The sequence below is a fragment of the Grus americana genome, chromosome 3 (genome assembly GCF_028858705.1).
Source record: "Grus americana isolate bGruAme1 chromosome 3, bGruAme1.mat, whole genome shotgun sequence".
NCBI classification, from domain to species: domain Eukaryota; kingdom Metazoa; phylum Chordata; class Aves; order Gruiformes; family Gruidae; genus Grus; species Grus americana.
This window is the reverse complement of record NC_072854.1, coordinates 95,592,464-95,615,226: the sequence shown is the minus strand read 5'-3', so window position 1 is coordinate 95,615,226 and position 22,763 is coordinate 95,592,464. Positions and strand designations below refer to the sequence as shown.

General features: G+C 41.9%; 1 protein-coding gene across 6 annotated transcripts in view; it reads left to right on the top strand.

Annotated features, from left to right (window-relative positions):
• The window catches only part of TTC7A (tetratricopeptide repeat domain 7A), a 173,773-nt gene that overhangs the window by 53,079 nt on the left and 97,931 nt on the right, over positions 1-22,763 (top strand). For 4 of the 6 annotated variants that reach the window (XM_054821187.1, XM_054821190.1, XM_054821191.1 and 1 more), the window contains 4 exons: positions 3,679-3,783; positions 14,605-14,722; positions 17,401-17,472; positions 19,911-19,968. In XM_054821187.1, the coding sequence (XP_054677162.1) occupies positions 3,679-3,783; positions 14,605-14,722; positions 17,401-17,472; positions 19,911-19,968 (353 nt within the window). The remainder of the gene's footprint in view (positions 1-3,678; positions 3,784-14,604; positions 14,723-17,400; positions 17,473-19,910; positions 19,969-22,763) is intronic. The other 2 variants (XM_054821188.1, XM_054821189.1) reach the window with 2 other exon arrangements.

The window sequence follows — 22,763 nt, the reverse complement described above, 5'->3', positions numbered from 1 at the left end:
CAGCAGAAGAAAAATATTGTATGCAAGTAGATTAGATGAGGAAAAAATTGACAGGAAAACCAGCTTACTATAGATACTGGATTTAAATATGGATCAGTAGTGCCATGTCCTTCCCTGTCTCCATTGCCAGAAAACCACAAAGTTGTCGGTGTGTGAAGTGTGGAGATGCCCAATTCAGGTAATTGAAGTTCTTTAGTCCCTTAGAGAGTTCACCTTTTTTTTATTTTATGGCTGAATGTTCCCATTAAAGCGGTGTGTTCATTCCATAACCTGATTTGAGCTCTGTGCTTTGTTAGTCATAACAAAGGGAGAATGGTCATGAATCTCCTTAAACCTGATGAGGATCCCAAGGCTGAGAACTCCTATATTAGACCTCCCATAAACAAAGTTGAAACCCCCATGAGGCAGCTGTTGGCAAGCTTGCCATTTCTTTAAACTGTGTCTGTTTAATGGGTTTGTGTGCATTTAGGGGAACTTAAAAACCTTTTCCCAGAGAGACGCCAAATGAGGCCCAGAGGCAAATCCCTAGTTTTCTGCAATCCTTGGGAACTGGTTCCTGTGCAGTCGTTATAATCCAGCAATTAGCAAGCTAAACAGAAAGAACTTAAACCCTGGCTTGAATTTTGATGTGAGCCCCTCTGAAACTCAGAGTTTTGAGTAGGAATCATGCACTCACTTGAAGTTCAAGTTCTGCTCTCTCAAAACATGCCTCACCAATAAATCTAATTATTCTTGCCTTGCAGTGAATCTCACAAACAATGCGCTTGGCTGCCTGGTCCACCCACGCTAAGTGAAAGAATATGTACATTTTAATTATCAGATTATTTCAATGTTACACAAACACTGTTTCATATTAAATATTTTTACAAACCAATGACATCTGTATTCAATACTTAGTGGATGATATTTGTTCCTTGCCTATAAATTGTCTGTAATTAATATCTTTAAAACACCTTGATGTTATATGTCATGCCAGCCTCCCCTAAGCAAGGTCACTCTGGGAGCGGGGTATTCTTTCTGCCGTCGTTCCTTGGCTAACATTTTCATCATCTGTATATAATTTCTGCTGAGTAAAGTTTTCAAGGTGAAATTATATAGATCTCTTGAATTTTTAAAATGCAGCTGGGGAGAAAGGCTTCATGCCACCCTGTTTCTAAAACCACTTCTGATCCATATTTTTAATTGCAAATGTTATAAAGTTTTTTAAAGTGATGTAACTTTTTACATGTTTTAGAAGCAGTGTGGAAACTGCGGCTCTCGCTCTGTAAATGAACGTTCAGAAATTCCTGAGTGCATGTGATACAGTGACTCCGCATGTGAAGTGCAGGCACAGGGTAGGATTTTCTGCTTTGCAGGATTCAGTAGGAACTGTTTTGCTGTTGCCTCTTGAACAGACCCAGGACAGCCATGAGAAGCGCTCTGCGGTTTCTGGCTATTGGAGCCTGCAGGTTTGGCTTGTCCTGAGGACCAGTCTTACTCGATGGACAGGTTGTGGATGGGGAGGGAGCGGAGTTCAAGAGGAACTGTCAAGGAGCCGGGTTGTATCGCTTCTCTTCTGGTGTAGACCCTGGAAGTTCCTACAATTATGGCCCAAGTTAGGACAGGCGTCTCACTGCTCTGGTTTGTGCTAGTGCTGGCTGTCACCAGCTCCCAGGTGCCTCCTGCACCAGGAGGGCAGGAAGATGATGTGCGAGGCTGGGACCTGTGTGGGGTTATGTTGCATTTCCAATGCATCCAGCAGTGCTACTGGAATACCAGCTGCCTGCAGTGCAGGTAGCATTCTGTGAGAGAGAGGAAGGAGATGTCATTAAAACCCGAGACACTACTTGTTCTGAACAAATAGGTGTCAGGGAGGTTCATTCTGAGGGATGCTAGTCACCTCGTGGCAGCAGAGTGCAGTGATGTGTTTCTTCCTGTACCTCAGGGTTGAATTACCCAAGTCTTTGTTTCCGAGAGGGGTGAGGTAACAGTTTAAGCTCTAGGATGAAGTTTATTGATTTCCATCTTTCCTCTGAGACAAGCTTCCTTCTGGCTTTAGGCAAATTGTATATTTTGAATTGTAAAACAGCAAATACTTCCTTGCTTTTATTGATGGTGCCTGATGCTCTAGGTAGGTGGGAGCAGCCTGGAGAACGTAGGGCATGCTGTTGCTCCTCTTCAGACCATGCAGCAGGTTCCCAAGCTTTTCAAGCAGGAGGGTTTGCTCTGCGCTGCTGCGGAGCTCGTGTCTTTGGTTATGAAACCCATCTTTGCCTTGGCACGGGCAGGGCTGCTGTGCATCTGTTTTTGCCTTTTCCCAGGCGCCCTTCCAAGCAAATTCCTATCCAGGCTTTTGAATCCCCTAGCAAGAAGTGGACCTTCAGTTCTGTGGAGAAAGGAGGTGGCAGTGGTGTGAGGGAGGGGAAGAGCTGATGGCCAGTGGGAGTGCGAAGCTGCAGTGCAGGGCTGCCCGGGATTCAAGCAGATGCCAGACCAGCTGCCTGTGCTGCCCGGAGGTCTGGTGGGGAGAGCCCCACGGGGTCCAGGGTCAGGAGGAGATGGCCAGGATCTGGTAGGAATAGCGATTAGTTTGACTCTGCAAGCTTTTCTTGCTGCTTTCCTGCAAGGTGGAAAGGCCATGACTGTTTAATGTGCTCCTGAGAGAGGTGCCTGTGTGTGTCTCTTGGGACTGCGGGGAAGAGTTTGGGAGGAATGGGGCATGTAAGGAGAAATTCTGAGAGAAGAACTTACTCTTGAACTCAAGGATGAGAGAATTTTGGGGGATAAGGGGTCAGTGTGAGAAGGGTTGCAAACGTAAAGAAACTGTGGTTGAGGTGGGGTGGGCTAGGAGACCGCGGCGGGGCAACTTCTGTTGCCTCCTCATTGGCTGGTGAGACCTTCTCACCCGCATCTCAGACCAGAGATTTCCTCATTCCGCTTTTAAACCTTCTGAAATGTGGCAGCCGTGAATATGTGCTGTAAAAAGGAATGTTTGTAGAGCACATTGACTCAAAAGGGAGATGTAACTGCTAATCTTAATAAACATCATTCATTAATGGTAACCTAACACCAGAAAGACAGCAAGTGTTTTATGGGCTTTCTTTCTAACACATGCTGGTTGGACTGCCTGCTGAACAGTGTATTGCTCTGCAGTTGCCTGCTCCACCCTTTGCATGGTGGGATCCCAGTTATATTCTTATATCTTCTGGAACTGGAGAAGACACAAAACAATCTACAGAGCAGATTACTTTAGCTGCACAAACCTCTTGCTGAGTAGAGTTGGCCTAAAATGTTGACATACTGAAAGATAAGCTCTTTATGCTCTTTTCTGGCTTACTGGGAGATGGTGGTGTGCAAGAAAAATCATCACAGAATTCTTGTGAATTGTGAGGGCAGAGTTAAAATAACCAGTGCGTTAATGGCCGAGGAAAACGGTTTCTTGTAATGTGCACAGCCAGGGCTGGTTCTTTGGCATGTTTCCTCTGAGCGGGAAGAGTGTGTGTTTGCGTGCGCATGCACGCACACATGTGTCTGTGTGTATGGAGGTGAAAATAAAGGTGCTAACTTGTTGCTGACGTGGTTCTTGCCTTCATAGTACTACTTTGTACATTTCACTGAAATATCTTGCTTGGACTCTGTAACAGCATTGTCTAATCAACCTTTTTTATTTCCTCCTTCTCTCTCCCCCTCCTCCTCCAGTCAGCATATGCTGTGTCAGTGCTCAAAGAGTGCGCTAAACTGCGACCTACAGATCCCACCGTTCCCCTTCTGGCTGCCAAGGTCTGCATTGGGTCGCTGCACTGGGTAAGCAAGCTGATGCAATTCTTATTATGTAATGGATCAGGTGCTGCAGTGACAGTGCCATGGTGTAGTTGCAGTGGGGAGAAAGGGAATCCCTGTTAAAAATCATACGCTCATGCGTGCCTTCTAAAAAAAAAAAAAATCCCAGGAAGAAATTTTGTGGTGAGTCACTGAAATGTGTTTTGCTGGCACATTAAACAAAGGAGGAGGGGGGAAAGCCAAAACAGCCATTCTGGGGACTGCTGCTTCAACTGAGTGTTGAGTTGAATCTGCCACTCTTGTAGCCCATGGAAGACAAAAGCTAATAATTATTAAGTGGACTGTTAGACAGTTCAGGTCTGCTGGACGACTCAGTCCTTTGTTCCTGAAGTTGCTGTGTCAGTGTATTCTATTCTGGATGTGTTAATGTATGCCCCATAAGCAGAGTGGGAGTGGAAGTCTGTGCCTGTGAAATTCTGATTATCCCAAGGAGCAGAAACATCTGTCAGTCTTTTGCTGCTTGGTGTAATTAATTGAATGGAAGCCTGCTGTTTTCACCTGTCCTCACCACGAGGTGTCCCTGCAGTCAGTGAAGGATTATAATTGCTAGTATAAGTAAAACAAAGATGCAAGAAAGCATGAAAGAAAATACCAGAAGAATCTGCCCAGATTTTGGTGAAAAGTTGTAGGGGCTACCTTTGGTGCTGTTGCGTCCCCCTACTCCCCCACCTCCCCATCCTCTGCATCCCTGTGATTGAGTTGTATCAGTTTACACCACCATCAGTGACGAGATCTGGTTGTGTATGGTTTTGAACAAACTAGACTGTTCAGACTATAATGGTTAAACTTATGTGAGTCAGCAAAAACTGCAAAGTATCTTGTTCTAGGAAAAATCTTTCAGGTCTGAGGGCCTTGAGGGAATCCTTGCTGAACTACCAGCCTACCTCTGTTCTCTAAATAGAACAATTTAACTCTCTTGTACCCTTAGCTCAGTATCTAAATTTTGAGGGTTGAAAGTCATTCAGTGATATAAAATAACATTCACGGTGAATGTTATTTTTTTTAATAAAGCAAATAAGGTTTTTTTCTGATTCTTTGAGATGTTAAAACAATATGAAAGCCAGACATTACAAGTGTGGTGAACACTTATTAATATCTCTGATGAAGATTCCAAAGCAAGATCAGCTTGTCATTAGTCTGAAACATCAGCAAGTATATTGATAACTTTTACTCTGTAGACTCTGAAGCTAAAGGCGCTTCATGGGCTAAATTCCTGCATTCATTTGGCACCATAGTGGGGAACTACAAGACCCCGACAGCTTCCCCTGGCAATTCTGATGTCTCAATCATTGCCAAGAGTCAAAAAAAAAAAATTAAAACCCAGCAGAACAGTCATGTTAAATGTGAGGAAAAACTTTCTCTGAGATCAGGCTCAGGAGAGCCTGAACTTTGCCTAGGAGTCTGAATTTTAGTGTAGGAGACAAACTTGGGATCTCCATATTGCAAATAAATCTTTTATTCTTCTGCCTTCCTGCTCTGTGAACACGAATCCAACAAGGAGAAGGCACTGGAGTTGTCAAGCCAATGAGGGAAGCCACTCTCTTGGATGTGATACTTAGAAACAAGGAAGAACTGGTTGGGACTGTGAAGTGTGAGGGCAGCCTTGACTGCAGTGACTAGCCATAGAATCCCTTTTCTCACAGTACAGAAACCTTGTCCTTTCACCTCAACACACATCAATGACCCAGTTTTTGGTGGAGTGCTTCCATTAAAACTTCACTGCTCCTGTTAAAGATAAGAACATCCCATGGATCTTGATTTTTAGCGTGCAGTTTCACACGATGCATTCCCTGTATTTCAATTTTGTCTGAAGGCTAGTTATGGCAGAGGTCACATGTTCAGCAAGGATCAAGAGACCGTAGAGGCCTTGAAGTCATTATTTGTGTTTAGCAGTGGTCAAAGTCAGTCAAAACACAATCTTAGTGGACCATTCTGCTATTTTGCTTGTTGCCTTCTCTCAAGATCCGTTTTCTTTCCTGTGTTACGCTGGTGTTTATGCAGCTCTCGCTATTGAGGACTATATTTCAAATGGTGCAATTAAAGTCTGCTGAGTGTGATGGATGAGGAGTTGAATGTGAAATTATGAGCCCAAATTGAAGATGCTGCTATGCCAGGAAATGGGCAGAGTCAGGATTTGTCCTTCTCATTGGTGCTTCCCCCCAAAATCTCTTTGGATCGGCTAGCACAGCTCACGTATAAAGAATACCTTGTTACAGAGACACTTAGAGAAGATGGTGAGACTAATTCAGTCCCAGCTTTGTCCTCAGGCAATCCAGTATCTCCAGACTTCTCATACATGGCAGAGCTGATAAAGCAACAGTCTAACCCTAAAATATAGGAGAAAGAAGGGAAAAATGAGCTGGGTTTGATTATTGCAAAGAAAGAGGGTTTTTACCTCTATCTACTGCTTTTTCATTGTGTGAAACACTTTTCAGTGTTAGTCAGACCTTGGCTCAGAACTGGGGTGCAGTATGAAATACAAACATGATTTCACAAGAGGGTAATTTTACCGCAGTTATCTAGAGTGCAACCTTATGAACTAAAACCAAATTAAAACTATTCCTCTCCCCTCTTCCTTTCATTCAGTGGCCTATGCTCTACCCTGATACCAAACTTGATGGTATAGAAGAGTTTTAAGTAAGAGGAGTCAGAGGGAAATGGGAGCATCTTTTAAAATAACTGAAATGATAGGTTCCCACATCTCATAGTCAAAGGGATGCTTCTGATACTACTGGCAAACTCCTGTGCTTAATAAAGGCCTTCCTGCTTAGCAGAGCTGCTTTTCTAAATGTCATCCTTACAGTAATTATTTGCATTTAAATTACACGGCAATCAAATCAGAATTGGATCATTTAAACTGGAAGTGAACAAACTGATCAATGCCAGTATAAATAGAAAGGAAGATAGACATGGAATGGGAACAGTCTAATGGACAAATATTAACAGTTACAAATACTCAAATATGCCTTGCTTTTCAGAACATATGAAATATGGTTAATTTCTCAATTAGGAAATATATCTATGTACTTGATTGCTGGCTAGGCAGAAAAAGGGTGAAATCAGATCATCATTTATCAAATGAAACAGCTAATTTATATGTTCTGCATCTGTCTACTATGTGCTTTTGGTGCAGTATTGTACTTGGTTTGTTTATGGTCTGTGGACAAGCAGTGCTTCAGTCTTATTTCAGTTACTAGCAATAAAAAACCCAAAAACATTTATGCAGCTGGATAATTATAGAATGTCATGAGGAGCACAGAATAGTTTCTTTCCTGATTAATCTAGTGGTCATTTAACTCGTTTTGCTGGCTTTGTACATGGTGTCTCAACACACTTTTTAAGAAGCAGGGAAAACAAAAAAAATGAATTGAAATGTACCATGGTGATTTACAGCATTGAGGATGCCTAGATCACATCTATGAAATAATCTTTCAATGCAGAAGAAATCAAGGTAAAAACATGCGTACATTCATACTGTGCCATGCAAATTAATATGTAACAGAGCCTGATGTGGAAAAGAACTAAATGCCCTCACCTTCTCTTCTGACAGTATAACCAGATTATTAGCTGATGTAAATTGGCACTACTCCACTGGCATATTACTGGCACCATGCTGGCTTACGTCAGCAGATGATCTGTCCCATCAACCACTAGCTTTCAGGATTGGGCCTGCAGTAAACAACTGAGTGATATAAGCAATGTTTTGGTTGCCTTTTCCAGACTTACAGGTTTTTTAAAAAAACAAACAATCAAAAATACCCCCACAAAACAGAGTGAACAGTAAATCAGCATTTCATTAATTCTAAAGCTTATGTCAGTTGACTCGGAGGACCAGGAAAGCTCCAAACCTATTGCATCTATATAGACCACACTTGTCTGGTCAGGATGCAGGTGGACCTTTACTTAATAAAGCTCATGAGATACAAAAGTTTTCAGCAAAATCAGAACTTTTACACTATATCTAGCCCATTAGACATGTGTTTTAAATGTCTTTGTAGTGGGCTCAAAATTACTTTTGAGGCATCATGCTGCCTAGCCTTCCAGTTTGCTGGGGTTTCAGCACAACAGTTTGCTGAACTCAGATGTGAATGATTCTAGCAAGCGAACACAAAGCCCATTTGTGTTTAGCCAGCTGTCTTTTAGCTTTCCAGAATGCACTATGAAGTTCTTGACTATTGAAGTTCAGAGTATTGTTTTAAATTTTCATAGGAAAGCTGATGTAGCTTACAGCGGAATGTGTCCATACTGAAGTTGTCCTGCCTTGATCCACTATAAATTCAGAGTGCCATTTACTAAAAGGCTTGCTGCAATTTCCTCTTTCACTCAGCCTTCCCTGGCACGGCCTCAGCTGAATGCTCACTTGCCTATTTTGGCAGCAACTTTGAGTTGCAGTGTGAGTTGTTGTTTTTAATATTTTAATAGTACAGCACTGTTAATTTCACTACTAATCTAGATTCTCCAGGACCCTGTTATGGCAGGTGTTGTGAAAATACTAAAACCAGAACTTCTGCCCACAGGCGAGTGTTAAATACCAAATTTCTCCATTTTAGGAGCCTTATTTAAAGGCATTAAGGGTTACTCTGATGCTTTCTTGTGCGTTTTACTCCATTGACTTCAATGGAGGCATGTTGAATACTTTGTAAATATACATAGAGACAAATGGGCTATAGTCCGAGGATAGGCTTGAATCTTCTAAGACTCTGGTTTGACAGAGAGTAGGAAGACATGAGGCATGTTCTTTTTTTCTTTTTTCCTTTTTTCCCATTTTCCTTTTTTCCCATTTTCCATAATTTCCATAATTTCCATAATTTCCATAATTTCCATAATTTCCAGTGCTCCACAGTCTATACCACAGAAATAGTATTGTTGTGCTAAACTTGTGTAGTACCAAATGATGCTAGTATTATCAGCTAGTATCAACTTTTGGGGAGACTTCACCCCGTGGCAAAAGCTGTAGCACAAGACGGTGCTGTGCCTCACAGACGTTTCCCTCATTTCTTTTACTTCGCTAATCCTAGTGCACGCAGTGAAGAGCTCTGCTCCAGCGCTTTACTGGGAAGGCAGAGATCGTGCCATCAGTCTGGGAAAGGGAGAAGAGTGTGGGGTCGGGCCAGGCCAGACCGTGCATGGAGTCATAAAAAGTGTGTAAGACATACCGTGAGGTCAGTATGGTCGGTGGGTGGGTGGGAGGTTGGCAGGATGTAGATTTAGAGCTGCATACTTCTGAGGTAGCAGCTTATCATTCATTACTTTTACAGACCACTTAATCCGAGAGTGCTTCTCTCTCCTTCTGTCCGTTGTTGACCCTGTCACTATAGATAATAAATGCTGTGCATGTGCTTGTACCTAGTTGCCTAGAAGCCCTGGAGTTGCCTTGAAATGCTTAGGTCTTACTGCAGTAGGAATAATACTGAAAGATCAAATCTAGTCCTGTTATCGGAGTTATTCTGCCTGCTGAGCGGACAGTCTAGAGGACTGACGTCGCTAGGGTTAGAGGCTACTGAGAAAGCAGTGAATGGTAAGGAGCTACTAGAGATTTCTTACATCTTTTTAAAAGACATTCTTGCCTACATCACAGCTACTATTATTGGGGCAATCCCCAGGGTTTTAGACATCAGAATGACCAAGAATTTTGTCTTCTGTACATCTCCCTTGCGAACAAACCACACTTGCTACAGGGGAGGAAAGGCTCAAGTACTCCTAAGTGCTGGGGGCTGAGCTTACATACAGAGTAAGTTGGTGGGCTTAGTACTGGTGACATATGGAGAAAACGCTGACTAGACCAACAATAGAAAGCACAGGAATTTTTTTTTCCTGACATATGTAACATGATTTGCTTTGTATGCTGTAAATAGCTGTAGGACAAAACCTTTCCATTATACTACACCTTATTGGCCATGTTCTTCCTATGCATTTTTCCTCTTCTCATTCTGTTTTCTCAATATTTTTTTTTCTCCTCTTTGAATTAGTCTCTATACCTACAACCTAGTATAACAAAAATATTAAGAGGAGGTCAATCCAACCAGTTAATATAATACATAATTTTGTGTAGATACCCTTTCTGTAGGATTTGGGTCTCTTATGTGCTTGAGTATCACTCAGTCTGACTGGCGTCCAGACTCCCCTGCTTCACTAACCTTGTCTGCTGTCCTAAGTCCAGTGTCACTTGACGTGTTTCCTGCCTCCTCCCTTGTGCATTCCTCTCTTTCGGCACGGTAAGGTGCTGTTTCCATGCTGCTGTACATCATCAATTTGCTTGTCCCCAATTGTTCTAAATCCATACTGCTGAGAACTGCAGCTCCCACTTACAGTCCTGGAGGGTATTGATTCAGTGGGGTAGGGCTTGAGCTTTTCTGGAAACAAGCTGGGTGGCAGTTGGAAGCCAGCTGGGTGGCGATAGGCCAGGAGACAGCACCTGCTGTTCCCCACTCCCTTGTCAGTATGCCCCTGGGCTTGGCTCGAGCACACACCAAAACCTGTGGTCAAATAACAGGGGTGGCTGGAACAGCTACTCTCTGTTTCAGGGAAAACATCCCTCAGGTTACATAGCTTACCAACTGTTCCTTTTCCATCAAAAATGATGGAGGGGGTGGAAGGGGAAAAACAACCCTACAGTATTACAGTCTTATCAGTGTCAGCTCACAGTTTGGCAGCCTGTCTCTCTCCAGGTGCCAGGTGTGTGCTTGTTTCTGGTGAGGTGGAGAGGTTGCTTAGCTAGTGCTTCCAGGTGCCTCCTGACAGTTTATACAGCTTGAGTTCAAAATACAAAAAAGTTCCTTTGTTTTTCCCCCACATCTGTTCTCTGAGCTTTCTTCCATGCAGGTCTTGGAGGCAGGGAACCTCTCCCTGCAACCTGTGGTGCTGCCCTTCTCTCCACCAGCTATTCAGTGCAAAGTATGCAGAAGAACGTAAGAACAGAAACAGTAAGGGCCAAATCGGAGGTATATCTGTGTGGCTTTGAGACTTTGGTTTTGCTTGCTTCTGAGAGAATAACAAGCAGATATCTAAGGAAACTGAATTCAAGATGTTACCGGCACTCTTGATGCCCAAAGAAATATCTGTTCCGTGGTGTTGGAAGATCCCATTGGTACTGCTAGCAACCAGGTAACAGCAGTATGCTGTGTGTTTCCTAATCACAAAGTGATGCTGTGCTGTGCTCGCTGTAGGGGAGGACATGTGGCATCTTGTGGCTTAGAGCTTACTACAAGGGCCTACAAGTTGCAACAAGAAGTTTTGATCCATGTTCCTTGCCCTTCCAGTGCAGTGTTGTGTCACCTTAAGATTGGAGTCCTCCTCTGAAGTGAATGAACCATTTAGGTTCCCTTCGTATTGAGGCTGGCCCCTGGCTGTGCAGTAAGAGTAGGAATGGACATCTTGATTCTCCTGATAAGCATTCTGCCGCTTAGCTCACTCCTGTGTACGCCAAGCTCACAACTTCTGGGAGTGCCACAGGGTGAAACTTCACTTACCTGGCACCATGTGGGAAGAAGAGAAAGAGGAGCAGCTCCTGCTGCTTCAGGTAACATGGGAGGATGTAGGAGCTGCAGCTGGGAATGGTTGTATCTAGTGGGACTCCAAAGGGGTTGATGCCTCATTTGGAGGCCTTCCCCCCTTCCTTTCCCATTGCTACAGCACAGAGTGGAGACATCTCATATGCTTAAGGACCCCCACGGACACAGCTTTACTGGCAGACCACAGCTCAGGCTCACTACTGGTCCCTCACTTGGGTGTATGGAAGGGGAGTTTTCATCCAGACTGCAATCCAGTGAGGGCACTTTGCACTGGAGAGTTGAAACCTCACAGTGGGTGACATGAGTGAAAGGTTTGGCTTTTCACACTTGCCCGGAATGATTGAAGAGTAGGAGAATGGGAGAAGAGGGGGCAGATGGCAGCCACAGCAGGGCTGGCAGGGGAAGTGGCTGAGTGCTGTCAGAAGGAAAAGTAAATGCTCTCATAAACAGAACCAGCTGTTCTGGAGTTTGCAAGGCCACTTATTTTCAAAGCAGCCTTCAGCTGACCCAAGTTTGCATTCATGAGACTCTTAGTGGCTGGTCAAAGTGCCATTAGTGTTTAGTATGAATAAATGTTTCCAAGAATGTTTGTGCTAGAGGTGTTCTTTCAGCCATTCTGAAAAGTTATAGGTTTAATTATTCATACAATAGATTAATCTGACACTTGCAGGTGGCCCTGGATAACTGGCAGGCAAGAAAGCTGAATGGTGTGCTGCTGACTTATGCAGCGTACGCCATCAGTCAGAGACTGGAAACACCATCAGGTGACCATTCAGAGAAACAATGGATCAAAATCTCTCCAATTTTAAATGTCTCCATTTCAACTCCAAACCTTTCATTTAATCTCTTTTTTCATACACTCTACCCACCCCTACACTTGTTCGCTAGTCATTAGAATTCCTTGTATAGCTCTTTTCTTCATCTAATGGAGACTTCTTGGACCAAAGTGTGTGTGGGGAGAAGAGGAGAAACAATGAAGAAAGAGAGTGGGAATATAGCTGTTTATGGTGGTAAGAGGTGCATAATTAATTTTCTGGCTGCAGAGATTTTGTGTTACATAAAAGTTCCTGAGAGCTGAAGAATTTAGTTACTGTTTCATGGCAAGGGGTTTTTATTGTTGTGCTTTTTTTCTTGCCTCTTTTTTTTTTTTTTTTTTCTCTGTGTGGCAAGTCATGGGACTTTTTCTTCTTCCATTGTCCTAGGCTCTGGTCCAGAACACACTTTAGTATGTGGCCGAGAAGTCAGTAGGGCTACTGACAGGATTAAGAAATCTCCTGGAACAAATCTGAGACTGATGTGATCAGAGTTTAAAGAGTCTCTTACCTGAGCATCATTGAATAGTAGGACTATTTCTAGTGTTCTCAGTAAACTTTGGATTGTGCCATTAAAGACAGCCCTTGCAATTTAGTTGGTAGCCCCAAGTATGCCCCAAGAGGGGTATTCCTGTTTCAATTAGTAGTTTCTAGATTCAGAGCTGACTAGGCAATCAGCAAGACCATAATGCTGTCATAGTGCTTGCAGGGGAAAGTTTGATGAGAAAATATACATTGGTCATTGGGCTGACTGATCTGAGGTTTCAGAAATTTGGGAACTATTGGTCTACATCTGGTTTGAATTGTATGGCCTCAGGGAGCTGTATGAGTGAGGAAGAGACCCAAGCATAGGAGATTGCTTCTTCAGTTGCACTTTTCAGCCTTTCTTCATGCTTACATTAACAGTAATTTTTTTCTTATGTTTGATATCATCTCATAAATACCAAGTCCTTTGTTTATGAAGCTGTTAGTTAATGTTGTCACCTGAATGTCTTCAAATGATGTAACTAGGAGGCCCATTGACAGGATAGTATATCAAGTCAAGCAGTTTCTGCTTAGAAGTAGCGTATTAACACATCACTGCAGAAGGGAAGTTTCTGGTCTGCTGTTATGTTTTGGTTCCAGTTCATTATGAGTGACTCCTTTTAGATGGTAAGGAATTATGAGATGCTGAAGTCTGACAAAGCTGAATGTTAAGAGAGCACATTTCAGTTACATCTGCAGTACTTGCGTTTAAAACAGTTGGATTTCAGACAAAAATGTATTTCCTCAAAATTAAACAACCCCATCCCAGAAAGTCAGTTGTCATGTAATAAAAGTTTCCAAAAGGAGGATTTTTCAGATAGTGCAGTGCTGGTCTGGTTCTTGATTAGAGATGATTATGGTTGACAGGATCTGCAGACTATCTTGTACAGAAATGAGGTCTTCATGTAGGCTCTGTGTCTTTCAAGCATTACTTAACAGCTTTTGCCTGTACCTCTTCAACCTACGTCTTTCCAGATATGTACAGTCTACAGGTCTTAGTATTTTCTACTTACAATGGGTGAGTGATGTTAATGAGAGCTTAAGGTTAGAAATGAGGAATGCTCTGTTCTGTAATAAAATATTCAAATTATTTTTTGTTTAAAATTTCCATTAACTCAGACTTTAAAGATACTAAACCTTTGTATTTTCCTTAGACTTAGGTCTGTGTGGTCAGCTGGAAAGGAAGGTTGAGGGGAGCAGTCTGTATTGTAGTAGAAGAGACCAACTTGGATATTTCGCCATTTTGGAGGCTGATCCTGAGAGGTCATGACTGCTTTCTCTTCCCATTACAATCTGTAATATAAAATGCATTTTCAAGGAAATTGTGTCTTTGCAAAAGATGCAAAATGTGGCGAGTGCAACATGAGCTGCTAAGGTATTTCAGATCAAAATTTGTGCCCCGAATTTGCTGCCTCCTCCGTGTGGCAGCAGAATTGCAAGCAGCAGCTGAACTTAGCTTGCATTGAAGTGCTCTTGTTTTACTCTTACAATGTTTTAAAAGGAAGTAAAATTTTCTAAGGTTTAAAAACATCGTGTAGCAAAATTAGATGGTCTTCCTTTGAAGGAAGAAACTTGTTAGACCTTTCAATGTACTGCTAGGATAGCATATAAGTAGTCAGTTGGTCCAACATTTGTATTTAAGGATGCATGATTGAAGTGTGCCAGAGGGAAATATAAAAATAAGATAGTGTCCTTCATTAACCTTAAACATCTGGAAATAGTTTGGGGTGGATGCTTAAAACTTTTCTCAGAACTGTGTGTGTGCACCAAGGTCTGCTAATCTGACCTTCTATGTCCTCCTCTCTATGAGTGTGTACTGTGATGACTGAAAGCCCTTGCATGAATGGCTCTCGGGTCACTTACCTGTAAGTTTAATGAGATGATCTTATTGAAGCAAGTATAGAGGAAACATAAGTTTCAACCTACCTCTTTTGCAGCTGGAAGAAGGAGAATACTTTGCTAAAATGGTGATAGACCTGGGTGAGGATGCTGGAGAGTCCCTAGCAAAGGGTTACCTGGCACTGGGCCTGACATACAGTCTTCAAGCTACTGATGGTGAGTTATCCTGTTTGACAAGTATGTTGTATAGAAAGCATCTGCTCAAAGACTTCAGTGCAAGCAATGGAAATTTATTAGAAACTCTGCTTTTAGTGCTGACTGGACATGGAAAACAATCAGATTGCAAGACAAATGGGGACTGTTCACTTGCTCAGAGAACTGTCTTCTGTGGTAATAAAAGTGAAGTTTTTAGGTAAAGGAAGAAATGCAAATCATTACTTAGGAGATGATAATATGACTGTAGCCAGCAATGCTTGGTGTGCTTTACTTGGATATTTGTAACACATCTCTTTCGCTTATTTACACAATAAGAAGTCAAACTTTCCATCTATTTTCATATTTTTGTCACCCGCTTATAAATCACATAAAGAAATACAATCCAAGAACTGGAGTCAGAAATGCCTGACTTCAGTTCCTGGCGTGATACTGATTCCCCACAGAGATTCAACCTCTCTGTGATGTCGTTTCTTTCTCTGCTTAGAAGTAAACAAGATAAAAATATCTGCCTCAGTGGTACATGTGGAAGTTGACTAGATACAGACCACTGAATGTAAGAAGGTTTTTTTGGCTTTTTTTTTTTAATGCTGTTTGCTTGAGTTTTGAATGACTGGACAATGGGCTCCTGCAGATTTGGTGCTTGGTAGCCAGAAAGACCTAAAGTCTCAGTGTTTGGGAGAGTTCTAGCTCTGCCCTTCATCAAGCTCACAGGTGGAAACAGACTTTGTTTCTTCTATGACTTCTAACCTAGATAAAAGGCCTTCTAATATAGTTTCTTTGAATAATGGCTGAGCTAGTGTGTTTCCTAATCAATTTGGCAGTCTTGCCCACATGCAAGCAATGGCTTTTCTGTCAGATGGGTCCCGTAGAAACGAACCAACTTCCAGCAAATGAGCCTGAAACAAAGCTTAAATGACTGTATGGTATCATGGACGTATGGCGGCCTTGCAAGTTACACCAGAATTCTGCAAGGCACATGTATGAGGAAGTGGCTTGCGCTCTTCGGTACTGCAAATTGGTGTAATTTTTCAGCTAGCCATATCTGATAAGCTGAGAACTGCTTTCCAACGTGGAGGCTAACACGCACTGTAGCTCTCTTCAAGTCTTCATTTCTCTGCCTCAGAACAGTTTTCCCTAGAAAAATTATGCCAAGAAACATATGTCCTTCCTACCCTGAACTTCCTCATATATGTTTTTTTAAAAGTTTATTAAACATTAAGTTCTGCTTAACAGCCTAGCTTTTTAGGGCATTTTGCCTAGATTTTCTTTAAACTGTCCCTAAAGATATACAAGATCCCAGAGACTATTTTCAGAAATAGAAAGTTTTCTGTGTTAGCCCATTACAATCTATTTGTTATCCTCAGTACGAAGAGAAGGTGGTTTCTAAAGAATGGGGTTGTAGAGGCATGTGCTGTACTCTGACTCTAAAAATACTTTGGTGCAGCAAAATGTAAGTTGCAAACTTTTCTTTTGGAAGAGAAGTCTTCTCTGAGTTTTCAAGAGATTAGTTCAGATGTTGTAAAATAATGTAAAGAAACAGCCTTCACAACAACTGCCTTGGATTTTTTTTTTTCCAGATTAGCGTTTGATTCATGTTGTGAAACAGTGGAATATCTGCCTTCTTGTATCTCTAGCCTTTAAGTCAATAGGGCCAGTCACTCATTTAAGGGAAATTTGAAGAGTTAAGGGAAATCCAAAGAGTATATTTCTGTCTTTCAGGTTATATTTTAATAAAATGTATTAAGTATTTCAAAAGCATACTTATGATGATCATGAATACAGAACAGCATTTTACTAGAAATTGTCAAATTTGCACTAATGAGACATTTTTCATTAGCATTGTTAAAAAAAAAAGCTTATCACAGCGAGGAAGCAAGAGTAGAACATGCTGAAAGGAAGATAGCAACTCCCCTATGTCCCCTTCTCATACTGTCAGTCTTGTTTATCAGTGTTCATACCAGTTCATAGTGATGTATGCAGACACATAATCAAATGTCTGTGTATATATATGATTTCCATAATTTTCCACTTGACCTGATTTTCAGTGAGTCAGCATTTTCAATTGTAGCTAAGTGTTTCAGAGGCATTTGACCGATATAATGCCTTCTAAAGCTTACAGCATTATATCAAGATGTCTTCCATCTAAGGTTAAGCTTTCTCTTTTTAATATATCCTTTTAGTAAATATTTCTCCTCCTGTGTGACAAAGGCACTGAGGAGTTGTATTAAAGCCTTTCCTTTGTGACCTGCAAGAAGCATTTGCTAAAAAGAATCAGAAGAGAGAATCCTACTGAATGACAATTCAAAGAACTTGGGGGAGCATTTGATAAAAAGTCACTTTACAACTTTTAGATTTACTCCTGAATGAAATAAGATTTCCTGAAACTTATGCTATGTAGCAGTATATGTAGCTTCCTTGTTCTTAATGTCTAATTACGTGTTTCTTGAATTAAGTCTCATTAAAGTAGCTGAAAGATGTGTCCTCAGAGGAAGTCATTGCCACTTTTGCCTCTCTCTTAGAAGCACAAATCCCTTGTTTGTACAGAATGTCCACCTTTGCTATGCTAAATTTTCTGCAGATCTGTGCCCAGTGGGTCAATGTCAACAGCAAACCTTTCTTTTCCCTCTTGTAGTTCCAGTTTTGAGTTTAAGCTGTATTGTCAACTTTGCCTCCCTTAGGTCTGGTGAAGAATCTGTTGAAGACAGGGGAAGGTGAGATGAATATAACAAAGGCTAAAGAGGAAAGACCAGGTTGAAAATGCATTGTGAAATACAAATTCTCTTCTTATCTAACACCACCACCTCACATTTTGTTAAATCTTTGTAGATTTAACAGACCCTCTTTCAGACATGAGAGAGTGTGCTGTATCTCTGTGTTCATTTGAATTTTGGTATAAGGCCATGGATCAGGGACTGAATTGGAAAGTCTTTCTGTCGGTCCTCACGGATTTTTATAAATAAGCAGTGTACTGATAGCACTGGTTAATGTTAAAAAAATAAATAATTTAGACATTGTTTATTAGTGAACAAACCCATCATTTTTGCTTCTGGAGATAACAGTCAACACATGCAATCTTTAATTATAATTCTGGGTGCTAAAACTGTACACCTTGCCGTATTAGATGTCTTAACACAAGGGGATGTTTTTTGAAACTTCTTGATATGTGCAAAAGGGTGCACGTGCATTGGTGTTTTAGTTTGGATCAGAAATGTACTTTTGAAGTTCATCTCTCCGTCATCCCCACTTCTTGTGTTGTGATTCACATAATTGAACAGTTTTGCACAAGACAAACTTAACTCTTTCCCATAAAACTTTCCCATAAATAGACCTGATTATGCTGCAGCTGCTAATGGGTGTTAAGTCCAGGGACAAGACTAGAACAAGACCCCTGTCCCCGTGTTTATAGTGTTGCTGCTGGTCCTCAGCATTAAGTGCTTCATTCCATGCATTCACACCTGCTGTGCTGCACCTGCTTACTAACACAGAACCTGCCCTCCTCTGTTTTCAAATGTGACTTTGGAGCTGCTTATTTAGGTACCAAAATGTTGCTGAAGATCCTGTTGACTTTTGGTAAGACTTAAGCTCCTTTAAAAACCCAGAATGTTTTAGAAAATAAATCTTGGGCTCCTAAGGTGGCATTTGCATAAGTAGTGTGTTTTGCAGAAATAACTGCTGAAGTTTCAGAAACTTAAACTGCCCTGCGCTCTCTGCCTTACTCTGGTCAGACTCAGCTTTCACGTTATTTTAATCTAAGTAATGAATGAGTCATGCTGCATTTTAGTTGGTAGAACTGTAACAGCCATGCTCGCAGCGGGTAGAGTTGGGTAGAGGCTGAAGAATTCATTAGTGCTGTCAGCCTTGGAGAATGGAGCACAACTTTTAGAAATTTAGTCAGACCCGCCTAATTCTGTCTCCTTGGTGCAAGCTTTTCTTTGTCTGAAGTGAGAGCTTTTCAGTGATACAAGGTTGCTGTTACTCCCAAATGAACCTGATGTTTTGAAGAACTGTAGGAAGATGGAGGAATAAAAAAGGTCTGATCACTGTAACTACTTCAGCAAAATAAATTACTTCCAAAGTTTCACTCACCAGCATGCTGCAGAATCCAAAAAAACCTGATTACCGTTCTATATCTTGTAGAACAACACAACTCTTTCCTCTTAATAACTTTTAAGAATACTTGAATTTTATCTGGTTTTGTTGCTTAAGTATATACTATTTACTAACTTTCTGTTCTGGAGCTTACACTGCCTTGATGTATGAAGTCAAATATATTCAAAGGTGGATGTTTGCTGACAGATTAACTACTCATCGTTTCTTGGTGCTGTTGATTAGTAGCTCTCAAGTTCAGGATAGGTAGAACAACAAACAACTGCTATGCAAAATCTGAAAACTAAGAACCAGAACAAGACAGCCGATGTACTTCTGAAAATTATCACTAGCTTTCCAGATATTGTGGATCCGAGAAAGCCATGCTTCTCTAAGCTCTTCCTCCATTCTCCTTGCTCTTGATGATGATACCCTGGCATAACAACAACTTGATTCTTCTTCTTTCATGGTTTTGGCTAGGAATCAATTCACGCATGGAGAAGTGAGCGTAGTGGGCAGGATCCTTTAGTCAAGCAGTTAGAGGCACCAAGGAGGGCATTAGTGGCTAACGCCACACCTGAAGTAGCCTAAAAGTCTCTCAAGGGAGGTGGTGTGTTGTCATGGGACCAGTCACAGAGCTGTAAATTTGGCTCCTAGTGTTCCCTCTTCAACCTGCAACACCCTCCTACACAAAGATGGTGGTGGAGATGGTCTGTATCTGAGTCAGAACATGCTGCTAGTTACTGCTTTAGCATATACACCAGTCTGGCAGAAGGCCTGTGACACTCTTAATATCTAGTCCCCTTCTCCTCCCAGACCCCTTTAGTGGCATATGTAAATAAGAAATTCTCCAGCATTTCAGACAAGGGAGTAGGAAGAATCCTTAATAAAAATGAAATTGAGAATTCAGGTTAAAATACTGGGTTTGTGCTGTTCTTTAAAAACAAAATGGCATGTTTTACAGCCACAAACACAGGCACTGCCAGATGTCCACACTTCCTGTGCTCCTACTTTGAAATACTCTGTGCATGTGTAACTACTTATTTATTTAATCTGAAACATTGAGTTCAACTCTTAAATGGCATTGTATCTTGTCCCACAGCTACTCTGAGAGGCACTCAGGATGAATTAAACAAGAAAGCACTTCAAACTTTGGAGAGGTGAGTAGGAATATTGCAGATTGTGTATTTCTTTGGACAAATTCAGAATAATTGTTGGTTTTAATGTGTGGGGTTTCTTTTGTTCTGTGTAAGGCTTCCTTGCCTGAAAGTTTCAAAACGGCTCAGTAGATTTCAGCAATAGTTTGTCAAAACCATTCCTGTGATGGCTAAACGCAGTGATTATTTGGTGGAATAGCTAAGGTAAGAATACCTGTTCTGCCACTAAACAGAAACAGCCTTAGCCCCAAATTAGCTGCAATGAGATCTACCGTGCTGGGAGATGCAGCTTTCTCATGTGATGCCAGCAGGAAAGACAGTTTTGTCTCCATTTCCGTGTGAAGCAGGCTTAAACTCCTGTTTCCCTCATGGTGGGAAAGTACCTTCACCACCGGGGCGTAGGCTGCTATGGGGTCACCTGGCATCAGTGGGCTTACCAGGGAGGGGATGATTGCTGTCCTAATGAGTGTTTACATGAGCTGTTGTATGAAAAGTGGCTATGGAGCTAGTGGTACAAAGTAGTTAACACTCACCTGTTTTTCACCACTGTATTTTGTGGGGGCGTCTGATCCAATGGCTCTGCCCTGAAAGTACCTGTGAATTAAACTCCTTTGCAACTACAGTTACCTCAAGTAAAACTGCTTGGGTTAAAAACCCTTTTGTCAATTCTGTTGTCATAGAGAGGTGAGGTGTGAGCTTCCTGAGTCTTTTACAACTAAGTTACACCACCCAAAATACACTAGGTGGTGTTTGGGCAGTTAAGGTTGTAAATGTAGATGCCTATAGGTGTTGGATGGCAACTACATGGAAGCTTATATGGTCTAAGTCTTGCGCTGAGATATCTAATTCTGGGTTTGGCATGGTCATAAATATATTACAAAAATGAAGAAAATTTGAGATCTCTGGTGTCTCAAATTACACATGTAGCAGGTTGAACATGTTACTGATCTTAGCTGTTTTTCTGATGCTGAGCAAGGAGCATGTTTGTCTTGCACTGTTTTGCAGTGGTTGCAAGAGCATGTAGTAAGCTGCAACCACAGATGTAATTCTGGATATTTACCCTATGGAGATCTGAAAGATAAAATTTTAAAAAGCCACTTATTCAGTCACTTTTTAGATTAGGAGTATACTTTAAGTCACACTAGTTCCTGGACTCCTATGTAATACTTTACTGCCCAGTTTTGATGTAATGGCAGTGCTGCAGTGCTTTTAAACTGCATTGATTTTTATTCTTTGACCTTTCCCACTGGCTGTGGCTTGTTTTCACGGTGTCTTAGCTCTACAAAGGAAGCAGAAGAGCCTCTAGCCAAACATTAGGTACTCAAACTTCAGCCAACAGGGATGTTGTGACAGTGAGCTGGTTACTAGTGTCTTCCTAAATGACTGAGTTTGGTTTCTTTTTTTTTTTTTTTTCCCCCTCCTCTTCCTTGTTTTTCACCTGTTCTTAAAGTACGCGTATGATCTCTCAGGTCATAGTTTGGCCTGTAGCTATCTTTATAAGTGGCCCTTTCAGCTGGAAGCTTGGATCAAATGTTTTTCTAATACCATTTGAGGAAACTAAACAGTAAAGTAAGAACCCTTTGTTTCTTTCCAAAAGCAGCATTAATCTCTTCTTCCATATGCCCATGTGAACTTTCCCCTGTTCTTTATTGTTGGAGAAGCTACGGAAGGTTTCACGGGATCTGCTTGCTAAAGAGGCAGCTCACCCTGCTTCAGTAGCTTAAGGCAAAGCTGGGTTCTATCTTGTGGAGTCTTGTTGTTTGGTTTTGGTTTTGCTTTAGTTTTGTTGTTGGGTTTGGGGGGTTTTTTGTTTGTTTTGTTTAAAGTGAGGGGAGAAATTAGTGACTTGCCTGTACTAATTGCACTTTGATGTCTTTGCCATTGCTTCAGAATCCTTGAGCGCTACCTTGACTTGCAGAGTTACAGGATACATTCAGTCAATACTAAATTAATTAGTTCTAGAGACATTAGTTTTGAAAGTCAATCCAACAGCTTCTTGCTCACAGGCCAAGACGGCATTTGAGAGGTGGCTGCCATTAAAATGGTGTGTGGTTTGTTTCCTGAAGTAATTCTTTGATTTGTGTTTATTTGTTTGTTTATTATTAGCAAATGAATAGATTTGGCAGGGTTTTTAACCACCAGCCTTGTCAGCCTGTCTTTCTCCCTCACAAGGATGTTAATCATGCTTGTTTTGGGCAGGGCAATGCAGGTGCAGGCTTCCTTGGTGTCCTGGAGCGCAGCCCAGAAAGAGGTCAGGAACATTGGCTGGCTACGAGGGACTCCTCTTCCCCATGTCTCCCACATGAAATGACTTCCCTGTGCCGCAGAGCTAGGAGTGAGCTCTGTGGGTCAGTGAGGGGATAATCCACTGGTCCCTGGGCTGGGCTGCCAATGTGGCATGAGCCAGTGCCCAGTGTTGCTCCTGGATTAGGTCCCCAGAACATTATCTTCACATTGCCTTGGTTAGTGGCTTTTCCACAGGCTAGCAAGCTCAGACTGCAGTTTTGTTCTTAGCACAGTCTGAGAGGGACAGTTCTGCCCTGGTTGTCCATCCCTGTTCCTTGCCTTGCACAAGCCTGTGTGAAGTGCCTCCACATCTGGGTCTGGAGACACTGCAGCCTTCACTAGCCAAGGGATCACTGCAGTGCACGCTGCCTGCTGTGGACTAGAAGGTAATATCAAAGAGGCCCAAGCTTGAGAAGCAAGGGCCTTGGTTGTGGTCCAGGCTCAGCTCCTGCCATCAAATCCTCACTCCTCCCTCAGTGTCTTCCCTTTCCAAATTAGGAGTCTACTGTCAA